Raw genomic sequence first — 22,588 nt, 5'->3', positions numbered from 1 at the left:
AAAGTTGCAATCTTATTGTTTCTGAGCTTGTTCGAGCCCATGCTGCAATTCTCCGTTATTTCATGTTTTCTGGTGTAGTTGACACTTCTTGATAAGTAATCCATCTAATGGAGTTAGAAGTCAAGAGAGCGGGCTGGTCAAGAAACTGATCTGTACTTCGATTTGGGTAAAATTCCAAGTATAATGTGCTAATGGTACATTTTCTAATAAAGTGCCCAACGTATTTCGTATAAAATAATAAGTTCGTAATAAGTTCGGAGACAATAAGACAGATACGTGATGCAGTGGTACGGAGATTGAAACTTTGCATTTACGCAACCGGACATCGCATCGAATGTCATCTATAATGTAAGAAAGTTTATTTTACTACTATATTTGACCTTGAATGACTTTCATAATAGATTATTGCATTCATTTCAATACCCACCATTACATCACGACAAAAAATATAATATTCTATTAAAAAAAAATAAAGGTGACCTAGGAATCTCTTCTACGCCTCCACTCACACGAAAAGTGTTCATATCACAATTATGTCTCTCTCCGTACCGTGCAAGTTTCGTGTATAATATTATAAACAATTCAAGGTTGGCAATATTAAATATTAAATATTAAATATTAAATATTAAATATTATATATTATATATTATATATTATATATTATATATTATATATTATATATTATATATTATATATTATATATTATATATTATATATTATATATTATATATTATATATTATATATTATATATTATATATTATATATTATATATTATATATTATATATTATATATTATATATTATATATTATATATTATATATTATATATTATATATTATATATTATATATTATATATTATATATTATATATATTAAATATTAAAGTCAGTATATTTCAGTTTTCTATATATATATTAATATTTATTGCTAATTTTGTTAGACTTATAACGTTGCAAACCAAGTAACAATGATTATAAATATTTAATAAACAGTCTCTAACATCGGTCATTACACACACTTGGACTAACGAATCAATAGCCCAGATTCAACTATCCTCATCACCCATGCATTTTCATTCATCTACCAGAGCCTCTCACATCTTAATACTATATTCACACACATAAATTCCAGCCTCAATGTCAAGGAATGGTCTTGAATTACAATTTCCAGATGCTTAATCCACATTCACCCTTCCATTCCTCACACACATACAACTTATTCTACTCCACTTCTTTTATCCTCACCGGTCTTACCTTACTTTCTTGAATTTTTGCTCTGCTATCTCTTACCAGTCCACTAGTTTCTTGTCTTTCCCACTGCGATGTAACTCCTATAAAGTACAGTCCTCACGCGACAAGACGGCACATTTGTGTTTACATTCCCCCTCTTGCTAGCTGCCCCACTGCCGCAGATATCGGTCGCTAATGACCGCCGCCCATCTTTATCGCCGTTTTCGTCCAATAGCGACCGATAGCTGCGACAGTGGGGTAGCTAGTAAGAGGGGGACTATACACAAAAAGGTGCGTTCTTGTCGCGTAAGGACTATACAGATTTCTATTTTTAGATTCAGTTTTCTACTTTCCTATTTTCCTATTTATCTTCTAACAGATGTAAGTTCTTCCCAATTGTCCCTTAGCTTGGAAGCAGAAATGGATTTCGGAAAAAAAGATGCGACTATTCGAGCCTTGCGGCTAGTTTTTATAGTTGTTGACAATCGGTAACTATAAAAAACGAGTCGCAAAACTCGTATAATCGTACCTCCTCTTCCATAATTGCCGATTTTTCTTTACAAGCTGAGGAACAATTTGGGAGAATTTACTGTATTTCGAATTTATGTACCATATCCTCTAACTAATATCTATTATAATTTTCTAAATTTCTGCATCTTGCCTTTTAACTATTTTTCTCACTTTTTACAGTTAGATATCCCGGCAATCCATATATTCAAGTTCCAATGTTTATACCGCAAAATCGTGCACATAACTTGTACATTTTGAACCCTGTTGTATCGATTATTTTAATAATAAAGTATTTTACATGTAATCGATACTTCAGTCTGACAATATTCGGCTGTACGAAATTTTCATGCAACAGGTGCTTAAAGGGAGAGTATAGTTTATCAACTTCAAAACAAATTTTTGCTTAAACCGACAGTAGCACACGCAGCGATTGAAGTCTAGACAGAAGTCCAAAGTTACGGTGACACGGCTCATGAAACAGCAACGCTGAGAACATCAATTTAAAAAATATATGTCTACGATATTAAACGTTTAAGTGAAGAATGAAAAAAAAAATTGTTGGCCAAATCGTGAATTTTATACTTTTCTCGAGTTTTTAAATTCTTCGGCAGCATAAGAATGTAAGAATTAAGAATATTCTCCAGTGTTTCGTCTCTTGTAAACGTTAAAATCATTTTGATTGGCATATGAGCCGTTTATTTTGAAAGTGGCATAAGTCACTTTGTTTTTAAGTCGATATATTTAAGGGTTTGCGTTTTAACACGTTTAAAAATATGGACGCTAACTTTCGAGAAGATTTACTTGTATTTGTTATCTCAGGATACTGATATTTTTCTCAGTATAAATAATTTCGTATAAACATTAAAAAATCACCACTTTTCATTACGGTAAAGTGACTTAAGCCACTTTCAAAATAAATAGTTTAGGAAAATGACTGACATATTTGAAATGACAGTTTTGAAAGGACAGTGATTTGAATAAATTGTTGAATAAATTACATATATAATAATAATTTATACCATGAGCATATTTAATATAAAGGTTTGATTTGAGTATTCTTTATTTTAATATTCATAAAATACAAAAATAATTAGTACATTTTGAAACATAAGTATAAGTAATTTATATGAAAATACATCAGTCCTCGGAAATCGTGTTTTGTTTCAAATTTTTAAAATAGCTGTGGTATATTGGGGGTATATAATTAAGCAAGTCCGTCATGTCTTTGTATTTTGCTGAAGAAGCAGGACGAGATCCAGCGTATAACATAATATAATATATAATATATAATATATATATTATATAATATAATTTACAAAACTGCAATATTTTTTCGCACTTATAAAAATAAGTCCAGTGATTACAACTTTTTTAAAAATACTGAAAATAATTCAAAACAATACTTCACACACACTTATCACACGTTTCTATTTATTTTACACTAAGCCCCGCAATTAATTTCCTGAGTACAGCGACTTACGCCATTTTCAAAATAAACACGTTTGTTATACCGTTAATTAGCAAAACTTCTCTCGAACAAATCTCAATAGTTCTCAACTTATTGATTGCAAATTTTTTTAAAGTGAAAAGATACCGTTCAATTGTAATTAGTGTTACCATTAACTCGATTTTTTTGAAAAAGTGACTTATGCCACTTTCAAAATCAACGGCTCATATACAGAAAGCAAACATTGTCTCGTTCAAGTAGGGCAACTATTAAGAACGGAGAAATGCAAGTCAACTTACGTGTGTAAGAAATTAGTTAGCTCTCCTACGACATGACATCCTATAATATGGTTTCGCTCTAACACGATAGGATTAATAATGGGATTAATAACTATAGCACTACTATGGACCACTGTTTCGCTCTAGCACGATAAGAAAATTGCGAAAACCTTTGTACGACATTGTACTTCTACAGCACTAGATAACATGATTCTTGTTCTAGAAACCTACCGTGTTGTAGGAGGGGAGGTTTATACTTATATTTTACTTTATATTATTTATTTTATATTATATTATAATATAATATTTATTTTATTATATTATATTGTATTTATATTTATTATTATACTATATTATTAATTTATAGTTATTTATATTAATATTTATATTTTTACTTATAGCTTCTTAACATGGGGTTAAGAAGTTATAAGTAGCAGTTTCTTCTTGATAGCTTCGGAATAATTTATCCTACTTTACAGAAATATTATTATAAAATGGCGTAAGTCGCTGTACTCAGGAAATTAATTGCGGGGCTTAGTGTAAAAGAAATAGAAACGTGTGATAAGTGTGTGTGAAGTATTGTTTTGAATTATTTTCAGTATTTTTAAAAAAGTTGTGATCACTGGACTTATTTTTATAAGTGCGAAAGAATATTGCAGTTTTGTAAATTATATTATATAATATATATATTATATATTATATTATGTTATACGCTGGATCTCGTCCTGTTTCTTCAGCAAAATACAAAGACATGATGGACTTGCTTCATTATATACCCCCAATATACCACAGCTATTTTAAAAATTTGAAACAAAACACGATTTCCGAGGACTGATGTATTTTCATATAAATTACTTATACTTATGTTTCAAAATGTACTAATTATTTTTGTATTTTATGAATATTAAAATAAAGAATACTCAAATCAAACCTTTATATTAAATATGCTCATGGTATAAATTATTATTATATATGTAATTTATTCAACAATTTTAGTAAATGACTGTCCTTTCAAAACGTCGCTTCAGTAAAATACGTCGGACAAAATTAATATATGTCAGTCATTTTTCTGAACTATTTATTTTGAAAGTTGCTTAAGTCACTTTACCGTAATGAAAAGTGGTGATTTTTTAATGTTTATACGAAATTATTTATACTGAGAAAAATATCAGTATCCTGAGATAACAAATACAAGTAAATCTTCTCGAAAGTTAGCATCCATATTTTTAAACGTGTTAAAACGCAAACCCTTAAATATATCGACTTAAAAACAAAGTGACTTATGCCACTTTCAAAATAAACGGCTCATATCTACATTTGCTTTCATTCCTTGATTTTGATAACAAGAAAAGAATACAATTTTGTTTGATGGTATGAGTAACATTCGTATTTAGTAGATCGCGTATACAATTTTCATTATGAGCTTAGCTAGTTTTTATAGTGCAAGAGGTTGAATTGAACCATCCTTTTTTTTCAAATTCACACATTTTTCAATAATACTGAATAACAATGTGTTATGCTCAACGTACTGATTCATTACTTTTAATTGCTAGGAATAATCTTACTCGAAACTTCACACAGCTTATATTACCTTCTCATTTTCAAAGAAGAAATTGAGAATCAATTTTTTTTCTACTACATGATTGCACAATTTAATGCCAAGTGGACACATTGAAGTGTAAAAATTAGCGCTGAATGGAGGTTAATTATGCGTTTTTTGTTTTTATTCACGGATACTAAACCTAAATCCTTTTCATATCTACGAAAGCAACAGAAAATATATATCTCATTGAAAATGTTTAAAATAATAATGTATTTAATTGAATGGGAATTGATATCTTGATGGTGGCAGAAAAAATGGGACAACTTTGACAAATGTCGTTACACAGGAGACTGAATAACTTGGATAAAGCAATTACTTAAAACGTACTTCGCGGCATGGCAAACCACTTAGGCTAATACTGTTATTATCAGGTTAATACGCAACACGCCCTTAACAGATATAAATACATTTTATCCCAGATCAATATGCGCGTAGGCAATGACGATTCAAGCTATGAAGTTAGTAAGTCATACGTAGTTCAGGATTAAATGTTCCATAGTGAACTTTAGATCAATGACTAACATAGCGGAAGGCAAAAAATACTTACCAAACTATTTGTCCTTGCTTATTTTTTTTTAAAGAATTCACAAGTGCATTCGTCAGAAAAGTAAAGTGTGTAACTAAGAAAGTATTGTTACACACACTAAAGTTCTTTGAAAATAATTTTGTCAAGAATTTCACCATCTAGAAATAAAAAATGATATTCGCACGATACGCAGTTCAACTGTACTTCACTTGGTATAACGCAACAAATACGACTTATATAATATTTTTTTCACTTTTTGCCAACCCGGAAAACGCTTCTGTATTTAACTGTAAATTTGTGTTTCGATGTTTTCATGATAGTTAAGCATAAAAGTAAATTAGAGTAAGTGTTTGAAAAAAATATGAACGGGTTCTAACCCCCAACTTTGGGCCAGATTTTATTTATATTTATAAAATATTTTTTTTATTATTTATTATTTATTATTTTAATATAAATTATATTTATAAAATAACAAAAAAATATATGTCGAATATTTCGAAATCGTTTAAACCACGTTTTGGCGAATATAACTTCGCAATTGAATATTTGTTTATAAGAAAGAATGAGTTCAGTAAAAAATAATAACTAAAATAGTACAGCAAAAAATATACGGTTTCTTAAAAAAAAAGACAATTTGACTTTCGTATGATTTTCGTATGCTTTAGTTTAAAGATTGCATCGAAGTTATGAATTGTACAATATTTATTCGAACAATTTTGTCGCATGTTTAATAACTAGACTACGGATTTTAATGCATCTATGGCAAAATTGGATAGTTAAAATTTAATTAAATTGGATAGTTAAAAATTTGAAAGAATTTTAAGACGTCAATGCATTATTTTTAATTTATTCAGATGATTAAAGGAAAAATGAAGTTGCTACTTGGTTTGTATTCCTTGCAATGATGCAGACAATTTTTATTTTGCATAAAAATCCGCAGTCTATTGTATATATATATTATAGTTTCAGATCTATATATATATATTTATATATGTATATATATAACTGACGAAAAAACGTAGTTAAAGTAGTAGCATGAGTACCTTCTATTATACGAATTAATTTTGCAACAACATGAGCCCCTTTGCCACTAATTTTTTGTAACAGTGAAAGATAAGAACACCAACTACAAGCTTCGACACAAATTTTAACGAGATGTACAACCCACAACTTTTGCACTACTTCTTTAATATTAATGTACGAAGCTTGATCTCTCCTTTGCCATGATACATTTTACAATTTAACAACGGAACCATTAACCATTTTGAATATTTTAGTACCTACAAACATTCCAAATACTTTCCGTAACAGAATTTTATATAATTAACATTAAAGACAATGGACCACAATGTGTGTCAGCCAATGGAGTCGTTAAAATGGTCACCGTTAAGACAGCGACTACACATTAAAAACATATTAAACAGTTATTTTATTTTTGCAGGTCCGAGGCTAGCATCGGCCACGCCCACCAGCACACCATTCATTGATTCGCCAATATTTCCGGACGAGATACCAAGAGACGATATCTTGCTGCACAAGGATTCGTCCACACAATTGGAATTAGATCCTGAGACATTGTACTTCCGGTATGTAACAAATTTGAATCTAGTAACGAATTCAAATCTGTAAATCTAGCGTTTATAGATTCAAATTGATAATTCTAGCATTTATAGATTCAAATTGATAATTCTAGCATTTATAGATTCAAATTGATAATTCTAGCATTTATAGATTCAAATTGATAATTCTAGCATTTATAGATTCAAATTGATAATTCTAGCATTTATAGATTCAAATTGATAATTCTAGCATTTATAGATTCGAATTGATAATTCTAGAATTTATAGATTTATTTATAAGTTTGTATTTATAGTTTCAGATCTATAAATTAGTATTTATAGCTTCAGATCTATAAATTAGTATTTATAGTTTCAGATCTATAAATTAGTACTTATAGTTTCAGATCCATAAATTAGTATATATAGTTCCAAATCTATAAATTAGTATTTATAGTTTCATTCGTAACACACAAGTTTCATTCATTCGTTGTTTATAATTTGTATTAATTATTTAATGCCGATTATTGCAAAAGTTTTCACTTTTGACTGCAATTCTGTTAATTACCATACGAATTGTAAATTTGGAAAAAATTCCAATGAACATTTTTCTGAAAAGCAGCACATGTGGCCCTTAAAAATGAAAAAGGAAATTCGATTCTATAACTGAATACTGTATAACTGAGAAACCGAACCTACAGAAACGGGAAACACCGAATCAGAAGATGCGGAGTAATTTTTTAAGAATTGTAAAATTTTAATTAGCAATATTATATTTCGCAAAATTCATATTAAGAAATAGATTGTGGGGCTGTGCGTACAGTATACATTGATTAAGTTTTGTATACAAGAAAACTACATCGCACCGGGCAAATTTCAGATGGAAATGGGTTATGCGCTGGCGGTGTACGACCAGCAATTTGCTGTAAAATATCATTCCAAGAGCATACCGGTCAAACTTTGCACGTATAAAAGTGAAATTACTAGTTCACTAGCGGTCGGTCGCAGAGAAATTTTCCGTGAATGATTAAACAAGCGAGAAACTGAAGCTCATTGCGTGGAGTATAACATTTCGCCCGTGTCACGGTCGTCTGTGCATAGCTACTCTGTTATAATAGTAGACAATGGAAACGCCGCTCCTAAAGGCCATTTTTATTCTTAGACATCGCGGGCTATATTTGAAAAGGCTGGACACATAAAAACTACTTCTACGTTATTCATTTTCCCGTCGTGTCCCATATATCGCCGATACCATCGGCGAATTGCGGAATTGTGATTTTATCTTTTAATACGCTTCTATCATTAGACGATTATTTCGATCTTATTACGATCTTCGTCTTGACGAAAACACGGTACGAATTCGTTCGATACGTTTGCTAGATAACCGTCCGTTAGATTTTTTGTAAACCGGATTCTCGAACATTTCTCAACGTACTCAATTTGTCTTCGCGGTACAGTGTCTCGTTTTAAAATAATCTCTTTCAAATTAGACCAAACGACTTCCCCAATTTTTTGAAGCTGCTAGAGTAATTAGTTTACTGGATAATCGTGTAAAAATATTTTTACAAGAATTGCAATTGTTTGGAGAATGACGGAAATACGAAGAAAAAATTGTGTAACTTATTTATCTCTGGGTCTTTAATCAAAATTTAAACGATGTGCTTTATAAACTTCGGTAAAATTTCGTCGAAATTGGTTAACGTTGTTACGAGCCATAAGTAGTTAAAGATCGTGAAAATATGGCATTAATAAAATACGCAGTACATAAAATATACACAATATTCATAATATGCACAGTATACACAATATACAAAATATACACAATATTTACAATATATTAGGGGGACCGGAAAGTAATGTCGTTTGTTTACATTAAATTCAAACAGATAAATATGCGCAGAAACGACATTACTTTCCGGTCCCTCTAATACATAATATGCACAATATACACAATATAATGATACAGGTACATGATATACATGATATATGTATACATACAGTCACTGAAACATGTAACACAATCTTTGGATTTCTTACAGTTATTGGTCAAAAGTCATTAAAGAATGCGATCTTTAGTTGTTCATAGATCACGACAACATCAATCGATTTGAACGAAATTTTCAGTATATAGGGTGTTTATATTATCCTGCACATTAGAATATCTTCATTATTTCTGCTGATATAGAAAAAATTTAGTTCAAAGCTAAGAATATTATGATTCATGATTGTTTTTTCTCTCGATGTAATATTTTTCAAGCATTGAAGATCATGGAAGTCATTATAGCATAAATAAATTTCTTACTTACGAAAAACTAAAGTTTGCAAATTTCTACATTGCCTTTGAACTAGCGTGATTTTTCCATTTATTAAGGTCATTTGATGGTCCCAGTGTCAAAGGTAGTTGAACTCCCCTTGATGAGCACTATAAGATTTAGGATTTTTCAAACTAGGTCTTCGTTTTTTGAGATATTTTGATTTAAATTTTATATGCAACCATATAGATAACAGGATACAGGATGTTCACATGAAAACTTTAAATCTAAATGTCTCGAAAACAACACATTTTTTACGCGAAAATAGAATAAACATTTCTATGAATCATTCTTTAATCAAACTTTATCATACAATGATATTTAACTAAATGAATAATGTTGAAAATTAAGACCCGCATTGTTTATATTTTGGCGATTAAGCGACTGCAGCGATTCTTTATGTGGAAAAGAAGCCACGTGAAAAAGTGCAATTGTTATTGATTTATCAGGAAAACCATAAAGAAGTTCCATAAGTAAACAAATTTTTCGTCTCATTAAATAACCCTGTAAGATCGAAATCTGATTAAAAGATGTTTCATGCAAAAGTTTATTCTTTTTTGAAATCGAATAACTTTTGTATTTAACATTGTTCCGGAAAATGTACAATTCTCGGACATGCCGCAATAAAAAGCTAAATATTATAGATAACAACCTATGGTTTATGAACATACGCTCACTAGTAAAAATTTGCGTACTCTCTTTAAAACGGAATTACTTTCTTAAAACTTGATTAAATAACTTCAATTTTGTTCTTGATGTAAGAACAACTAGTTCACTAGACAATGAGCAAAACAATTTAACTTTTCTGTACGCGAGCTTGTAACGAAACTTTAAACATTGCATTTTGTAGATCTCGGTAACTTATACAGGGTGTTGTCAGCAGCGGGTGAATCGCCCTTCTCGGTTGTACCACCGATGCTGGGACATCCTGTACAAACACAGATTCGGCGACAAGGCGATTGCATTGCAAATAATCAACTGTGTTTATTCGCAACTTTATAAGGCCGAAGGACGAACACGGCGATTTTGTTCGACTGGATCTGTGATCATTCATCATTTATGAAATTTACAAATTTATTCATAGGGATGGTCGAAGACGGATCGATATGGTGTTAGCGTACCATGAAGACGATAACACGGTGCTGACCGAGATAGAAACACGTCGGCAGGAACAGAGGCACATATTCCAACAAAATCTGTTGAAGGAAGGTCTGCAATTGGAATTGGAGTCGAAAGAGAACTCCTTCGACGGAAAAACTTATTTCCTGAAGCTGCATATACCGTGGAAGATCAAGGTGCAGTACGCGGAAGTGATGAACTTGAAGTTGCCTACCAAAAGGTTCATCACGATCTCTGTGAAAGCCTGGGTAAATTAAATCAAATCGTTCATTCTTTTAACGCTTAAGGCGGTATTCTAGTGCGTACTTTTTTAACTTTATTAGGGAATTTTTTGCAAAGAAACTGTTATACCTTTTACAGTCAAATTGACAAGGTCCATTTGTACGTGTTTCAATGACGTTTTAAAATTCTTTGGAACAAAACAAAGTTAAAATCAGCGGCAGTGCATACTCTCGAATATAGTTGCTTTTAAAAAAGACCATTCTGCTTGTCCGAAATAAAAAAAAAAAACGTGGATGTTCCATAATTACTGTGAACTTGACTTTATCAGGTACTATAACAAAAGAAAAAGATCGGCAATTAAAAAATGTGGCGATATTTTGAAATTCAATTATCGATTTTCGCATGTTTCGTTAAACGTCAGAGGCTTAAAAAATAGAAAAAAATAAAAATTTTTGACTGACTCTAATAGGGACTGTGGTCAGACGTGTACTAAATGGGTACTAAAAATTTTGTGTCAATGGGTCAAATTGATTTTGAAATATCATGGACACCGTTTGGAAAAACATAGTTTCGAGAAAAATGCCTTTAAAGTTTAATATATCGATAATGATACAAGATAGTCACGTTCTTAAAGCAACGATAACTTCGTTAATTTAGATAAGCGATATAATTCCGAAACTATATCCTTCAAGAATATACAAAGAAAAAAAATTGATTTCTTTCAAAAGTTCACACTGAGGGTGTCCCAAAAATGCCTCGCAATTCGGAAATGGGGGATTCCTGAGGTCATTTGAAGTAACTTTTCCCTGAGCAAAAATACAAACCGTGGCTTTGTTTACGATTTATTAACGAAAGACAGTGGCCAATGAAAGGCGAGATCAATTGACGCGAGACGGCCGAGCCAATGAGTGGTACTGGGCTTCGTACGCTCGTTGGCTGGGCCGCCTCGCGCCAGTCGAGCTCGCGTCTTATTGGCCAGTGGTTTTCGTTAATACAAACGTTAATATAAACGTCCGTTTTTATGCGAACGAAATCGGAAGTCCTCGCATCTGTGTCCCCGGGGTGAACGTAAAACCTACCCTGTAGATTAATACAGACTGTTCTTATTACGAATTTCGTATTTGCGATTCGTTTTGAAAACAATGGTTTTACAAACAAAAATTAACTTCGCATAATTTTCTTTAAAGAAATCTAATTCCATTTCATTTCACTACTTTACCGACATAAATGTTATGTATTAGCAGGGCTGGGGAAAATAAATTTTTGAAATAGTAAATAAAGGGTCTGAAGAATTAGTAAATATTCTTCAGACATTCTGAAATAAGGATGAACAGCGTGTTTCTTAAAATTATCACTGTCACGTGGTAAAAAGAAAATCGTAAAGTTCACGCTCCGTGACTTGTTCATTGATTCGAACGCGGCTCGGAGCCCTCCTGTTAAGCTCTGCGGTCGGAGCACGTTGCGCTCGCCTCTCATTGGTCAGTGTTTTTCGTTAATAACTCGTAAACAAAGCTGCGGATTGCATTTTTGCTAAGGAAAAAGTTACTTCAAATGACCTTAGAAACCCACCATTTCCAGATTACGAGACATTTTTGAGACACCTTGTAGAATAGCCCTTAAATACACTAGAGCTGTTGTAGCTGCATTAAAATGCACGGTCACCATGGAATATAAGTTGACACCTATTAACACTAAACCTACTGAATTCTAAAAGTCACGATGTGTGTATTGCTTTGTAACGATGAGAAGACTGTATTAATTTAGACCTTGCGCCATTTTTATCATAATGTATGCTTGGACTAAGAATATATATTTTTTAATTTATTCAATTATTTCCTATGAAAGTGTCTCGATAATTCCAATTTCAAAATTATAAAATGTGAAACTTCTTAAGAATTTGACCATACGGCTTGAATTTGTTCACATGTTAGATTGATTCTAGTTTGTTAAATAATGAATAAAACATTTTGAGAGAATTGCAACTGATTAGAATGATAAAAAATTGAAAAACGTTTTCCAGCTTTTTTATCTGCGAGTCTATAAGAAAAATTTAGAAAATGCCGTTTATAGCTCACGATAACTTGTGTGCATGCTGCATTGAAATCGGTTAACGTTGTTGCGAGCTACAGACAATTAAAAATAGCAAAACTCGCGGTTCTTCACAACTTTTGATCAAAGACTGTGATAACTCTTTTAAAGTTGAACCAAATGACCTGAACTTTTTTTTAGACATTGGTAAAACTAGTTTACTGGACAATGTGCAGAAATATTTTTGCAAGAACTACGATCGGTTAAAAACGACAACAAAATAAAATAATGCGTTCTTCAAATTTTTTACGCGAGACTATTACGAATATTGAAACAATGTGTTTTAAAGACCTCGGTAATTTACACGCATGCTTATAATTCGACGTCTGTTAACGTTGTTACGAGCTAGGAACAATTAAAGATCGTGACATTCGCAGATTTTTACGAGCGATGACTAAGAAATTTTTACATCATTCAATGCCTGTAGCTTGACTCGACGTTAATCGATTCCGTTGAAATTTTCAGCAGGTATTTATATAAGTTACCGAGATCTACAAAACGCATTTCTCAAATTTTCATTACAGGCTCGGATAAAATAGCTGAAAAAACTACATTTTCTAATTTTCCTATCTTATCAACCAATCGCAATTGTTATAAAAATTTCGTTGGTTCATTTCGACGTGATTTGGACGAATTTTGAAAAAGTTATTCCGTTCGAAAAGATGCCAACTGCCAACATACTTTCCAAGGCCATTGTATACTGATCATTTTTTTAAGTGTATCGATCTGCGATGAACTTATAAACTGCTATCCGTCTGCCCACGATTCCAATGCTAAAAAGCAAAACTGATTTCCACGTTTTAGTTCAGGCAAAACAAATGTTAAAAAAAACAACAATTCAAGAGATATATTTAACGTTCATTTTTTATTCAGTCAAACTTTGCTGATGTTTGCTGTAAATTGATAAGATCTCGCTGGACACGGAGGCGTACACTGTTGTACAAATTTTGCCATTTTGAGCAATAGAACATGAGAATAGAGTTAAAACGTTGCTTACCTGTGAAATTCCTGGATTTTTATCAAATAATTATGATCCAAGAAAAAAAAACGTTAGATTCGCTTATTTCGTTGAGACTTCCAAGGTTGCACACTTCCTTAAGTAAGCTTTTCAAAGTGGACTCAGTAAAGTTACTATTCTTCAAACTTACTACTGTTATTTAGACCGTTACATTTGAGTCAATTTTTAAAAGCCTGCTTAAGAAAGTATGCAACCATGGTATGCAACCAAGTATGCAACCAAGTCTCCCTAATTGACGCTCAAATTGTTCAGAAAAATGGACAATCTGGAAAGAGAAGATACGATTATTCAAGCCTTGCGGCATGTTTTCATAATTGTTGACAATCGATAACTATAAAAACGAGCAGCAAAGCTCGAATAATCGTATCTCGGCTTCTCAAACTGTCCATTTTTGTTTACAAGCTGAGCGTCAATTAGAGAGAATTTACTATATTTAATAATCTCATATTTTATCATATTTTATCTCATATTTTAATAATCTCATATTCTTTTTATTACTTACAATTGCATAATGACAGATTTTTATAACATTTTGCAACTTTATTTTCAGCGGGATTTTACCAAGTTACACCTAACGTCAAAAAAGTTTTGGTTTCTCCTTTTCGCTGGAGAAACTGAATTCCAAATATTTATAATAGTCATTAGTAACTCCGTTGGCTGTTCTATTGGGTTGGCAGGAAAGTACTTTAGGTATTTCAATGTGAAATAAAACTCAAATATTTTCCATTCTGTTCGATGACCTTTCGCCATCTTTCTGGTATCTTCATGATTCCGTGCTCATAAAACTTCTGGTCTGGTTTTTAGTAAAAGACTCGAACAAGTGCGATTTGAGGCTATCGTTATTATTGAAATTTTTACCATTTAAAAAGTTTTCTAAACTTCGAAATAAATGATGATCCATTGGTGCAAGGTCGAGACTATATGGAGGATGCGACATCACTTCCCAACCAGCCTCCAATAATTTTGTACTGTGTGAGGCCTCGCATTGTCGTGGTGGAACACGATTTCTTCGCGATTTGCCAATTCTGTCCTTTTCACTTTGATTGCTTCCTCCAATTTCATAAATTGTTGGCAGTAAATATCTGAGTTGATCGTTTGTTTTCTTGGAAGCAGCTCAAAGTACACAACACCTTTACATCGTAATTCCACCAAATTGACAGCATGATCTTTTTCTGATGTTTGTGCTGGTTCATCACACTTGGACCATGACCTTTTTCGATTAATGTTATTGCAAACGATCCATTTCTCATCACCAGTGATAATTCGTTTCAAAAAAGGGTCGATTGCATTACGTTTAAAATGCGTATCGCAAATACTGATTCGTTGTGTTAAGCGAATTTCTTTCAATTCATGCAGAATCCAATCCATCGAGCTTTATATTATATTAGGTCTACCGGAAAGTTGAATTGAAAGTAAAAATTAAATTTATTGAGTATTGAGTTCAAACTTGAACTCTCGCACTGCGGCCGCCGGGTCATTTTGACCCAGGGTATTCAAATCGTTTACTGTAATTATTTAATTTTCGACAATTAAATAAAATAAATTGCCGTTGCGTTAGGAACAACAGAAGGACCAATAAGGCTGCAAAAATATTCAAAAATATGTTCCGACAAACTTCTGGATAAAGCACAAAATTGTTATGCTTTGGTTGATGTATTAGGTCTACCGGAAAGTTCTGTCCGTTTTTTAATTGAAATATAACACAATTTTCATACATTTAATAATATTTATTGTAGAATATACTTTCCATCGTTACTTATGACTTCTTGCCAGCGTGATGGCAACTTGTAAATGCCATTTTTAAAAAATCATTTATTTTTAGAGGCGAAGAACTCAACTAGTGCTTGGTTGACATCAGCTTCGGTTTTGAATTTTTTTCCTGTAAAAAGTTTTGCAAAGAGAGAAACAAGTGATAATCGGAGGGTGCTAGGTCTGGGGAGTATGGTGGATGCGACAGAATTTCCCAGCCTAGCTCTGCGATTTTCTGACGAGTCGCCAAAGCAGCATGTGGTCTGGCATTATCATCGGTAGCCATGTTTTCACGATCGCGTCTCACTTAATAATGACATGAGACATCTTTGTTTCAGTTTATTTAGGAGAGTACATGTGTGCAAATGCAATGATAAAGAGAGATGGTCATATATATCTCAAATCAACATGTGCATATGGATTGAAACTTGAAGTGACACTATCGGTCAGAACTTTCCGGTAGACCTAATAACAAGTCCAAGACATCTTACGTGATATTCAATTGTTATGTGCGATGCATTTAATCTTTTTGCAGTCTCTCGTACAGTTATATGACGATTTGATTCAATTATGCCTTTGATTTTGTCATCATCGACTTCAGAAGGTCGACCAGAACGTTGGTCATCTTTAAGTGAAAAATCTTCAGAACGAAATTTTTTGAACCTATTCTGACACGTGCATTTTGTTAAGCAATAGACGCCATAAACTTCACGTATCTCTTCGTGAGCCTCGGCCGCTTTCTTACCTTTATGAAAATAAAAAAGTAAAATGTTTCGGAAATGTTCATTTTTGCACTCCATGTTAAAATTGACAGCAAACTATCAGTTATAAACAAAACTACGCGGAATTTGTTTCTATAGTAACCTAAACGTGTCAACTACCAAAGCTGAAGAAGGCAAAAAGTTATTACTTTAACAGAAGCATGACAATGCAAACATAAAATTATCTATCGGTGCAAACCGAAATTACTTTGTTGCCAACCCAATAAAATTAAGAAGTTCGCTTAATTTAGCACAGGGCTCAGAATTAACCAGCATGGAACGCGAGGATTGCCAGGGTTACGCCTCTTGACCTCGTCGCGCGTTTTGCTTCTTGCTGATCACCTAAATGCTACACACACACGCATGCACACATCTAAAGCAACAGGTTCATGCGCGTGCTCCGAGCCGAAAGCGGCGACCACGGGAAGCGAGACGCGCGGCGGTAGTCGGGAGGCGTGGCCCACGCGATCTGAATGTTGCGTACAGGTTAATTCCGAGCCCTACTTTAGCACTTAGCACCTAGCACTTCGCACATACGAAATTCCGAAGAAAAAATGGAAAAAATTTTTTTTTAGTTTTAATAATAGTTGTCCGTTTCCGTGTTTCCTAGCAAGGTACCGAGGACGAGAAAGAAAGACCGAAGCTTTGGGAGAAATGTTTACGGTGGATAAAATGGATAAGGAAGATACACACTTGGGACGTACGGTTGTATCCGGAAGAGCCTAGTTTCTATAAAAGCATCGATTCTGGAGACCGTGAAGAAAGGTGATCGAACTCGCATGATTTGAAACTTCTCATTTGAACTTAGATGAGGATAAAATATTCAGTAATGATAGAGAAGGTCCAATTTATTGGCATTGTTTTGTAAAGATCGCGCCAAAGAACATCTTCAGATTTTTTGAATTGATATCGCCATTAATGTTAATGAAATTTGGCAAACTCTTGAAACTACCATAACAGGAGCAGTAATTTTTTTCTTTACAGGTGAAATCTCGAGTTTGAAGCGTGCTTTAAATTAATTAGCAGCCACTAGTTAACCTGAAGATTATAAATACTGATAGTAATATGATTTCACAAGTTGCATTGTATTTTAATTAAAACTAGAAAATATTTGATAAACGGAAGGGCGATTACACTGAAAATTATCCCTGAAAATTATAAATAACGATAGTTCTATGATTTCACAGACTGTATGCATTTTTATCAAAAATTAAAAAATTTAATAAATAGGGAGTCAGTTGCATAGAATTATTCTAAAAAAATATGAATAATGATAGAAATATGGTTCTCTCAAGTTGAGTGTATTTTTATTAAAATTAGGAAATATGTAAAATGGAGGGGTAGCTGCTACTTCAAATTCTTCTCAACGCTAATACATTTTCTTATCTGTTTCCACAGATTCGTAGTGAAAGATAGGGACACGGCTTTCACGCCAGCGCAGAGGTCACTGATAGTGATGCAAATTCTATTAAGGGCTAGGTACGACGAACATCACGACAAAGCTGGTATCCGTAGACTTCTGGCGGATGGTACTTTCCTCGACTGCTTTGCTCTGCATGAAGGACTTTACAATAAGCCGATACTCAATGGGGAGATCCTCGACAGACATTTGCTGTACTTAATCTGGGCAAGACCATCGCAATGGTAATTTCATGAAAATGTCATTTTTATGATGGACGTTTTACGTCGCGTGTCGTTGTAAACTATTTCTACTTCTGCTACTATTTATGGTAAACCTTACGTTTGGGGGAGCAATCTTCGATGACCCTTTATCTTGACATATAAACGTCACTCTCCGGAGTAACCTCTAATTCTTATATCTTTCGTTAGCTAGCGAATTATCAACTATTATTTAATTCTTTCAACTTATATTACTTTGTAAGACGTACATGTAAAATTCCATCTAAAATTATCTACTTGTAAGTACCATCATAACATTGCGAATTTAATGTTATTATACAAAAATGATCGCATGAAATACAAAACAGTACAAATGTCAAAATAATCTTCAACTTATTAATACTGCAACGACGGACCTTATTGACAAAACGAGTACGCTTGGGATCATTTATAATTTTATTTATCAGTTTTTGTCAAATTATTTCTTAACGTATACCTTCTGGACAAAATTTTGTTTATACCGTAACAAAAAGTAAAACTAGTGGCGATGATTTCATATATTATCTACTAAATATTAAAATTATTTATTTCTTTTAAGTAGAAACAAAAGTTGATTCTTCTGTTTATCAAACTCTAGGAATTATCTCATTATCTTATTCTTTCAAGGACAAAGGAGTGCTAATCAGCGTAGCTGTGAAAGAAATGGTAGCGCAATTATTTAACGAAATACGTGAAAATTTCGATTAATTGTCAGAAACTAGGTAGCCAAATATCAATATTTATACTCGAGATCCAAATTGATCCGAACCCGCCGTCGCAGTGTTAAAACTGTTAAAAGAAAAAATAAAGCATATATTTCTTTATCGCCGCAATGGATACGGACAATATTTTAATTATCTTTGAAGATCCGTAATTTAATTATGAATCAGTTTACGCAGTGTTTTGCATTCTTAGGTACAAGAAACAACCGCTTTGGTTGATCAGACGGTATTTCGGCGAGAAGGTAGCCTTATATTTCGCGTGGCTTGGGTTCTACACGAAGAGCTTGTACGCGCCAGCGGTCGTCGGGCTTCTGTGCTTCATGTATGGCGTGGGAAGTATGGACAGCACCGACAATATACCTAGCCAAGAAATCTGCAACGGAAATATCGCTGGTAATTTCTCATTAACCTTTTAGGTACGGCTGAATTCTGCGCGAAGCTATTTCTCTGAACGGCAAAGTCTGATATGTACTGTACAGAGCCTGATACTGTATATTCTGTCTGTATATACAGGGTGTCCCAAAAATGTCTCGCAATCTGAAAGTGGCGGGTTCCTCAGGCCATTGGAAGCAACTTTTTCCTTTACAAAAATTTTCTCCGAGGCACCGTTAACGAGTTATTAACGAAAAACAGTGACCAATGAGAGGCGAGCTCGGCTGGCGCGAGGCGATCGAGCCAATGAGCGGAACTGGGCTTCGCACGCTGGTTGGCTGGGCCGCCTCGCGTCAGCCGTACTCGATTCTTATTGGTCACTGTTTTTCGTTAATAACTCGTTAACGGTGCCTCGGAGAAAATTTTTGTAAAGGAAGAAGTTGCTTTAAATGATCCGAGGAACCCGCCATTTTCGGATTGCGAGACATTTTTGGGACACCCTGTAGACTGTTGTAAATCGATGTGAGGACAAAAGAAGTGTGAAACAATGCATATGAAGACGATTATTTGGTTCAAACGATGAGCGAGTGAGCTACTAGAGCAAGCCACTATAGTGGCGCGTCGTCCAGAGAGATGACATCCGCGGAAGCCACTATAGTGGCGCGTCGTGCCTAAAAGGTTAAATAATTGACCATCCCATAAGTCATTTTTCACATTGACGTTAAAAGCAAAATGATAATATACAAAAAAAACATGTTATTTTAGCTCAAAGAATTTCCTCAAAAGAAGTTTGTTCGCCAAATCTTTTTTTGTCAACCCTTTTTTCTGGAGTTTTCAAGGTTTTCTATAGGTAAACCTACAGTTTCTTCCAACTCGGCGGAAAAAAGGGCCTAGAGAAGAAAAAAGGGCCTAACCGTTTAAGATGGTCAAAATTGCCCTTAGAGGTTTTTTAATGATTATTATACCGTGCGACAGCAAACGTTCCCCAACAACTAATCACCTATTCGGCATAGACTTCTTCAGGAAGTGCAATTCTAATTTTTTGCTGTGAATTGTATGTTTACGAACACGAATTTCCAATTCCTTCCATATACAGGGTGGGTGAAAAATCGTGGTACAATCGGCCAGGGGATAATTCTACATGCAAAAATAAGTCGAAAAAAAAGAGTAACAGGTTTTCATTTAAGACTACATTTCCGAGAAAAATAAATTTGAAGATCCATCAGTATGGTGAGAAGTAGAATTGGTATGCGATAGTCAGACCCGCCACTTGATATATAATATATATATATATATTATATATTATTTATTATTATATATATTATTATATTATTATATATATATATATATATATATATATATATATATATCCTTGATTCCATTATTTTTTCAACGTATCTTTTCTCGAAAACGGTGCTTTAAATGAACAGATTTTATCCTTTTTCTCAACTTATTTTTGTACGTAGAATCATCCCCTGGCAGGTTGTACCACGATTATTCATCCATCCTGTATGTTGTGATGTTAACCGCGACTAATAGGGTGTTAAAAAATGATTTATTAGTGCTTGGAGATTGCTAAAAAATAATGAATAAAATGACCGGATGAAAAGCATGAAACATTTTTTAGATACCCTGTATAACGAAAGGCAATTTCGACCTAGTCTCAACTTCAACGAACGTTATTTCTTTCCTTTCAGGAAACATCACGTTATGCCCGATTTGTGACAAAGCATGCGACTATCAGAGGCTCGGCGAATCCTGCATCTTTTCGAAGCTCACCTACCTGTTCGATAATCCTGCCACCGTCTTCTTCGCTGTATTCATGTCTTTCTGGGGTACTATACGCGAAAAGTACACACCGCATTGATGGAGGTCGCGCGTGCCCCTGCTAATGCAAATAATCTGTTCGTTCTGTGCAGCAACGACATTCTTGGAATTATGGAAACGCCGGCAGGCTGTCATAATTTGGGAGTGGGACCTGCAGAATGTTGAGAGCGACGAGGAGCCTAGACCGGAGTTTGAAACCACGGTGAAGACGTTCCGAATAAACCCCGTGACCAGAGAACGGGAGCCTTACCTGCCCACCTGGTCCAAGGCGATGCGTTTCTGCGCCACTGGTTCCATAGTGTTTTTTATGGTAATTGAATGAAACAATTTCACCGTGGATTTAATAGCAATTAATTATTAGGGTAGATGTTCCAGTTTCCGTGTCTGTTCCAATTTCCGTGCCCTCGAATTGAAAACGTATGGAAATAGAAAAGTCTTATACAGGATGCGACACGTAATTGCTGCCACAATTTTTCAAGCACTTTCAACAGTCTGACAAAAAAAATATTTCTAATTAACCTTTTAGCCACGACGCGTCACTATAGTGGCTTCCGCGGATGGCATCTCTCTGAACGTCGCACCACTAATAGTGGCTTACTCTAGTAGCTCACTCGGTCATCGTTTGAATCAAATAATCGTCTTCATATGCATTGTTTCACACTTCTTTTGTCTTCACATCGATTTACAATATACAGACTTATCTTAACAATACAACTGTATCTTAACAATATACAGACAGAATATACAGACACTCTGCCGTCCAGAGAAATAGCCTCGCACAGAATTCAGCCGTACCTAAAAGGTTAAAGTTAATCAGTATTTAGTCGTCTACATATTGAAATACAAGGAATTTCAAAAACTATTACTTTTCGGCTGAAAGTCAAGGAATTATTGCTGATGAAAGATTGAATTCAGCGACCCATTATACTATGTCCTTCGGATGAGTTTGATTTGAGCAATTATAAAGTTGAACAGCAAAAGCGTTAATATAGAAAACTATTTACGCGACTTTTGAAAATCGCTCATAAAGAAACAGGCATTAATTTCCGTTACATCAGTAGAAACGTGTCTAACGCATGGGTCGGACGCGCGTAAGAAATGCCGCCTTAAGAATTGTGTAGATAGCTGTTGCGGCTTCAGGTAGCTTCAATCGAAGAATAGATAACAATGAAATTAATGGGACGATTGTGCGTAGATATGTGTAGTTCTGGCTGCAGTGCTGGGCACGATCATTTACCGAATATCGTTAGTGGCCGTGTTCTACAGCAGCGGAGGCCCGTTCCTGAAGAAGCACGCAAAGATCTTCACCTCTATGACCGCTGCCTTTGTCAACTTGATAATCATCATGACACTCACCAGGGTGTACCATCGTCTGGCGCGATGGATGGTGAACATGGAGAACCCGAGGACGCAGACCGAATACGAGTCGAGTTACACTTTTAAGATATTCCTCTTCGAGTTCGTCAATTTTTATTCGTCGTTGATTTACATTGCCTTCTTTAAGGTTCGTAAACCAATAAATGCGCACAAAATTATGCAAGATCGTTCTATCAAACGGCGGACTTCTATGCACATGTTTTGCACGCATTA

At 33.9% G+C, this 22,588-nt stretch overlaps 1 protein-coding gene across 3 annotated transcripts in view; it reads left to right on the top strand.

Annotated features, from left to right (window-relative positions):
- LOC117223260 (anoctamin-4) overlaps window positions 1–22,588 on the top strand; it is a 44,672-nt gene that overhangs the window by 12,844 nt on the left and 9,240 nt on the right. For all 3 annotated transcript variants that reach the window (XM_033475460.2, XM_076522301.1, XM_076522300.1), the window contains 8 exons: window positions 7,035–7,179; window positions 10,546–10,828; window positions 17,029–17,183; window positions 17,817–18,062; window positions 18,993–19,192; window positions 20,869–21,006; window positions 21,091–21,308; window positions 22,194–22,502. In XM_033475460.2, the coding sequence (XP_033331351.2) occupies window positions 7,035–7,179; window positions 10,546–10,828; window positions 17,029–17,183; window positions 17,817–18,062; window positions 18,993–19,192; window positions 20,869–21,006; window positions 21,091–21,308; window positions 22,194–22,502 (1,694 nt within the window). The remainder of the gene's footprint in view (window positions 1–7,034; window positions 7,180–10,545; window positions 10,829–17,028; window positions 17,184–17,816; window positions 18,063–18,992; window positions 19,193–20,868; window positions 21,007–21,090; window positions 21,309–22,193; window positions 22,503–22,588) is intronic.

Source organism: Megalopta genalis, chromosome 5 (assembly GCF_051020955.1).
Source record: "Megalopta genalis isolate 19385.01 chromosome 5, iyMegGena1_principal, whole genome shotgun sequence".
Lineage (NCBI taxonomy): Eukaryota > Metazoa > Arthropoda > Insecta > Hymenoptera > Halictidae > Megalopta > Megalopta genalis.
This window is presented reverse-complemented; position numbering and strand designations above follow the sequence as displayed.